Source organism: Coregonus lavaretus, assembly GCF_964263955.1.
Source record: "Coregonus lavaretus genome assembly, contig: HAP1_SCAFFOLD_612, whole genome shotgun sequence".
In the NCBI taxonomy this organism is placed as follows: domain Eukaryota; kingdom Metazoa; phylum Chordata; class Actinopteri; order Salmoniformes; family Salmonidae; genus Coregonus; species Coregonus lavaretus.
This window is the reverse complement of record NW_028166842.1, coordinates 75,071-81,561: the sequence shown is the minus strand read 5'-3', so window position 1 is coordinate 81,561 and position 6,491 is coordinate 75,071. Positions and strand designations below refer to the sequence as shown.

Sequence of the window (6,491 nt, the reverse complement as noted above, 5' to 3'; positions counted from 1 at the left end):
GATATGCCGATAGTGGACAACCTTGTTTCACTCCTCTTGACAGTTTGAAACTTTCTGAGAAATAGCCATTATTTACTATTTTACACCTAGGGTTACTATACATGATTTTGACCCATTTTATAAGAGATTCTCCAAAATTGAAATGCTCCAGGCATTTATATATGAATTCCAGTCGAACTTTATCAAATGCCTTTTCGAAGTCTGCTATGAATAGCAGGCCTGGTTTCCCATATTTTCCATAGTGTTCTATTGTTTCCAATACTTGCCTTATATTGTCTCCAATGTATCTTCCATGTAAAAAACCTGTCTGATTAGAATGAATAATATCCGACAATACCTTTTTAGTTCTATGCGCTATACATTTTGCTAGGATTTTTGCATCACAACACTGAAGTGTAAGGGGCCTCCAATTTTCTAAATGGACTGGATCTTTATATTTTCCACTTGTATCCTGTTTCAGTAATAATGAGATCAGACCTTCTTCTTGAGTGTCAGATAATCTACCATTTACATAGGAGTGGTTAAAACATGCTAATAACGGTCCTCTTAGTATTTCAAAAAAGGTTTGGTATACCTCGATTGGTATGCCATCCAACCCTGGAGTTTTCCCGGACTTAAAGTCTTTAATTGCATCCAGAAGTTCCTCCTCTGTAATTTCACCTTCACATGAGTATTTCTGTGTGGCTGTTAATTTGACATTATCAATAGGAAAAAAATCTCTACAATTAGCTTCAGTTAGAGGAGATGGAGGCGACTGAAAAGAAAACATATGCTTAAAATACTTTGTTTCTTCCTTCAAAATATCATTAGGTGAATTATGGGTGACTCCGTCAATTGTAACCAGTTTCATTAAGTTCTTTTTGGTAGCATTCCTATGTTGAAGATTAAAAAAGAATTTTGTGCATTTTTCCCCATATTCCATCCAGTTTGCTTTATTTTTATAATATATTACACTTGATCTTTCTTGAATAAGTTTTTCCATTTCTTTTTGTTTTTCCTCTAATTTATTCTGAGCCTCTATGTTACAGTTTTTATTGCCATCTATCTGTTCTGTTATACTTTCTATTTCCTTTCTTAGTATAAACTCTTTTGACCTAAATTGCTTTTGTTTTCGAGATGAGTACTGAATTGCATGGCCTCTAAAGGCACATTTAAAGGTGTCCCATACAATAAGGGGATTCGCTGTACCTAAGTTATGTTGGAAAAAGTCAGTTATAAATTCCTTTGTTCTAATTATAAATAAATTATCATCTAATAGGCTTTGATTAAATTTCCAATATCCTCGCCCACGTGGAAATTCAGTCAGAGTAATGTATATGCCTATTATATGATGTAAAGCAAACCTTCTTGCCACAGCTCGCATTGATGTGCCATCCTGGATGAGCTGCACTACCTGAGCCACTTGTGTGGGTTGTAGACTCCGTCTCATGCTACCACTAGAGTGAAAGCACCGTCAGCATTCAAACGTGACCAAAACATCAGCCAGGAAGCATAGGAACTGAGAAGTGGTCTGTGGTCACCACCTGCAAAACCAGTCCTTTATTGGGGGTGTCTTGCTAATTGCCTATAATTTCCACCTGTTGTCTATACCATTTGCACAACAGCATGTGACATTTATTGTCAATCAGTGTTGCATCCTAAGTGGACAGTTTGATTTCACAGAAGTGTGATTGACTTGGAGTTACATTGTGTTGTTTAAGTGTTCCCTTTATTTTGTTGAGCAGTGTATTAAGAATGGGCTTAGGCCCCATAAAGTTCATAAACAAGATGGGCTTGGCCACCCCACCAGCATACTTGAGTCTTTAGCCAACCGCAATATATATATTAGTGTTGGTCTTAGGCACTTATAAAGTCTGTAAGTCACAGCTCTAGGATCAGTTCAAATCAAATCAAATCAAATTGTATTGGTCACATGCGCCGAATACAACAGGTGCAGACATTACAGTGAAATGCTTACTTACAGCCCTTAACCAACAGTGCATTTATTTTAACAAAAAAGTAAAAATAAAACAACAACAAAAAAAGTGTAGAGAAAAAAAGAGCAGAGGTAAAATAAAATAACAGTAGGGAGGCTATATATACAGGGGGGTACCGGTGCAGAGTCAATGTGCGGGGGCACCGGCTAGTTGAGATAGTTGAAGTAATATGTACATGTGGGTATAGTTAAAGTGACTATGCATAAATAATTAACAGAGTAGCAGCAGCGTAAAAAGGATGGGGTGGGGGGGCAGTGCAAATAGTCCGGGTAGCCATGATTAGCTGTTCAGGAGTCTTATGGCTTGGGGGTAAAAGCTGTTGAGAAGTCTTTTGGACCTAGACTTGGCACTCCGGTACCGCTTGCTGTGCGGTAGCAGGGAGAACAGTCTATGACTAGGGTGGCTGGAGTCTTTGACAATTTTGAGGGCCTTCCTCTGACACCGCCTGGTATAGAGGTCCTGGATGGCAGGAAGCTTGGCCCCAGTGATGTACTGGGCCGTACGCACTACCCTCTGTAGTGCCTTGCGGTCGGAGGCCAAGCAGTTGCCATACCAGGCGGTGATGCAACCAGTCAGGATGCTCTCGATGGTGCAGCTGTAGAATTTTTTGAGGATCTGAGGACCCATGCCAAATCTTTTCAGTCTCCTGAGGGGGAATAGGCTTTGTCGTGCCCTCTTCACGACTGTCTTGGTTTGTTTGGACCATGATAGTTCGTTGGTGATGTGGACACCAAGGAACTCCATATCGTGTTAACATTAGTCACAAATATCTGACTTCAGTATAGTCTATAGCGGTTTCTTCATTAAGACTTATACAGTGGGGAGAACAAGTATTTGATACACTGCCGATTTTGCAGGTTTTCCTACTTACAAAGCATGTAGAGGTCTGTAATTTTTATCATAGGTACCCTTCAACTGTGAGAGACGGAATCTAAAACAAAAATCAAGAAAATCACAAAGTATGATTTTTAAATAATTAATTAGCATTTTATTGCATGACATAAGTATTTGATCACCTACCAGCCAGGAAGAATTCCGGCTCTCACAGACCTGTTAGTTTTCTTTAAGAAGCCCTCCTGTTCTCCACTCATTACCTGTATTAACTGCACCTGTTTGAACTCGTTACCTGTAAAAAAGACACCTGTCCACACACTCAATCAAACAGACTCCAACCTCTCCACAATGGCCAAGACCAGAGAGCTGTGTAAGGACATCAGGGATAAAATTGTAGACTTGCACAAGGCTGGGATGGGCTACAGGACAATAGGCAAGCAGCTTGGTGAGAAGGCAACAACTGTTGGCACAATTATTAGAAAATGGAAGAAGTTCAAGATGACGGTCAATCACCCTCGGTCTGGGGCTCCATGCAAGATCTCACCTCGTGGGGCATCAATGATCATGAGGAAGGTGAGGGATCAGCCCAGAACTACACGGCAGGACCTGGTCAATGACCTGAAGAGAGCTGGGACCACAGTCTCAAAGAAAACCATTAGTAACACACTACGCCATCATGGATTAAAATCCTGCAGCGCACGCAAGGTCCCCCTGCTCAAGCCAGCGCATGTCCAGGATGCTTTTCTGCAAAGGGGACAGGACGACTGCACCGTATTGAGGGGAGGATGGATGGGGCCATGTATCGCAAGATCTTGGCCAACAACCTCCTTCCCTCAGTAAGAGCATTGAAGATGGGTCGTGGCTGGGTCTTCCAGCATGACAACGACCAGAAACACACAGCCAGGGCAACTAAGGAGTGGCTCCTTAAAAAGCCTCTCAAGGTCCTGGAGTGGCCTAGCCAGTCTGCAGACCTGAACCCAATAGAAAATCTTTGGATCTTTGGAGGGAGCTGAAAGTCCGTATTGCCCAGCGACAGCCCCGAAACCTGAAGGATCTGGAGAAGGTCTGTATGGAGGAGTGGGCCAAAATCCCTGCTGCAGTGTGTGCAAACCTGGTCAAGACCTACAGGAAACATATGATCTCTGTAATTGCAAACAAAGGTTTCTGTACCAAATATTAAGTTATGCTTTTCTGATGTATCAAATACTTATGTCATGCAATAAAATGCAAATTAATTACTTAAAAATCATACAATGTGATTTTCTGGATTTTTGTTTTAGATTCTGTCTCTCACAGTTGAAGTGTACCTATGATAAAAAATTACAGACCTCTACATGCTTTGTAAGTAGAAAAACCTGCAAAATTGGCAGTGTATCAGATACTTGTTCTCCCCACTGTAGTTGGCTTATATGTTTGACTTGGTGGAGTGGAGCAGAGAGGGGGATGGGAGGCTGATCATTGATTGGCTGTAGTGTAGGGTGTGTCATACAATGTATCAAATTTCCAACTGCTAGCTCAAATTCTCACTCAAATGTACCACTAATATGAAAATGTTCCACAGACTGTCTTACAGACTACTATGCACTGACAAAACATTTAGTGTTACAAATCAAAGCTTAACATTAAAATATGTGATTTCAAATGACTAAATTAAGTTCAGACAGGCCTGTTATGTGCTCTCTAACACAAACATAAACTGTGTTGTTGTCAACCATTTCACAGATCTAGGATCAGGTGACCTCCACAGAATGTTAACATTAGCCACAAATATCTGACTTCTGCAGAGTGCACAAAAGTACCAAACTACCAAAAGTTTCACAGGTCAACACATCTCTGCCCAGGGTTGCCATGTTTGCTTTTTTTTGTTGTTTATTGAGGTACTTTGGAAACTTTGCCACAGGTGAAAAGTTTTGGTCGCTGGGTGCAAGTTTTTATACTACTTCTATATTGCAACTACCAACATGGCATTTAAAAAAATCTATTAATTTCCCTGTAATCTGCTGAAATTGTGCTAGTTTTCAGGCTTTGAATGCAGGTTTTGCGTTGACTTCCTAGAAATTCGTAATTGATCTGGCAAGCCTGTCTCTGCATGAGCACAATCACCTCTAAAGTAGCTGTGCAGCACATTTTTAAGGAAGAGGAGGATGGTTGCAGATGTTTGAATTCATGCAAGAAGGTAAGCTATTAACTAAACTGCTAACCAATAGTTTAGCTAAAATTGAATTTGTATTTGGTGTATTGGCAAGCAATGCATGTTCCCGTTGTCTTTATTATTAATTAGTTAATGTTAGCTCACATATGTCTTTCGGTGGAATCCAACATGCATTGACAATGTTGTGTCAGATATACTGCGTCATGACAGATTGAAATTGGTAGGCTTATCCAAACAATTCATACATATGCAATTGTTACTTTGCATGTTTCTACCTTATACTTATTTACTGCTTGCTAAGGGTTAGCGTGCTAGCTAACGGTTAGCGTGCTAGCGATGCTAACGATGCTAGCTTCTTTTTTTTGTATGATGCTAGCTATGGTGGCAAGCTAGCTAATAAGTTTAGCATAATTGGTAAACATGTCTTTGATTCAGAATACATCAATACATTGTGGTTAACCCAATGTTACATGCATTGGAAAATAAAATTGCTAGTGTAACTTGAATTGGTTTACAAGCTAGCTAGAAAAGCCAGTTCATTTTCATCTGTTTTGTCAAGCTATAAGCCTGCATGTGTGCTAAAATATTTAATTAAATCCCCTCATTAAATTAATATATTTAAGTTGCACTTGTTTTTTATAGCCCTTACCCAAAGACCATTTTTTCCGTTGGAATAATTTGGATGAAAATAAGAAATATGTGAAAGAAAATAAGAAATAAGTGACCAGATTGTGTTATTGAAAAGCATGGACATTCACATATTCACATATCTCCTTATTCCCTACACTCATTTTTAAAGATCGAAAACAAAATGGAAGATAAGAGTCCAGGAACATACAAAGCAACCAATGCGGTATGTTTTAAGGCTTAGCCTAGTTTTTTCTGCTTCGCCTAGTATTTAGAGTATGCTTGCCTTGCTTTAGCCAAACCACTCAAACTGATTCTCTTTTAGTCTATCCATAAAAGCAGATTCAGTTTCAGTTGTATCCAGAAACTTGCATAATCTGCTTATGTTATGCTTATGCTTGCTGTTTTACCTTGAAAGTAGTCTTAAAAAAGGAAATTGTAACAGATGTTTGTTGGACCTCTATTAGTCAATGATATCAGTCATTGGTGTCCCCCAGCCCATCCCCGATGTTGTGTGCAGAGCAATCATGTCATTCTATTAAGTCTCAACTATTCTTTTTGTAACTTGTCTTCCTTTACAAAGGCACTGCAGAGGCTAAGAAGACGCATGGAAACTCTAAAGAAACATCATTCAACTTGTGAGGCCAGATTTGAAAAGGAAATTATAAATCCAGAAGCTCAGGTTTGTCAATTGTTTAGAGTGAGGATACTGGGGATGGTTGAATCGTTATAATATCCTATTGCCTAATTTGCACATGACTAATATCATTTTATTGTATCCTTAGATGTCAGACACTGAGGTTGCCAGTACCTCTGAGGCTGCCAGTACCGCTGGGTCGAAAGTCCATGTGTTGGATGATGCACCGCCATTGATCAGAACAGACAGCATATTCGCAAGTTAA

The 6,491-nt window shown here is 39.7% G+C and overlaps 1 protein-coding gene across 1 annotated transcript; it reads left to right on the top strand.

Annotated features, from left to right (window-relative positions):
• Nucleotides 1-4,854: 4,854 nt before the first annotated feature.
• Nucleotides 4,855-6,491, top strand: LOC311114215 (uncharacterized protein; the record flags this gene model as incomplete). Its single annotated transcript, XM_084189482.1, has 4 exons — nucleotides 4,855-4,986; nucleotides 5,762-5,815; nucleotides 6,173-6,271; nucleotides 6,375-6,491. Exons 1-4 carry the CDS (start codon nucleotides 4,900-4,902, stop codon nucleotides 6,489-6,491), a joined length of 357 nt encoding a protein of 118 aa, XP_084045608.1. The 5' UTR covers nucleotides 4,855-4,899.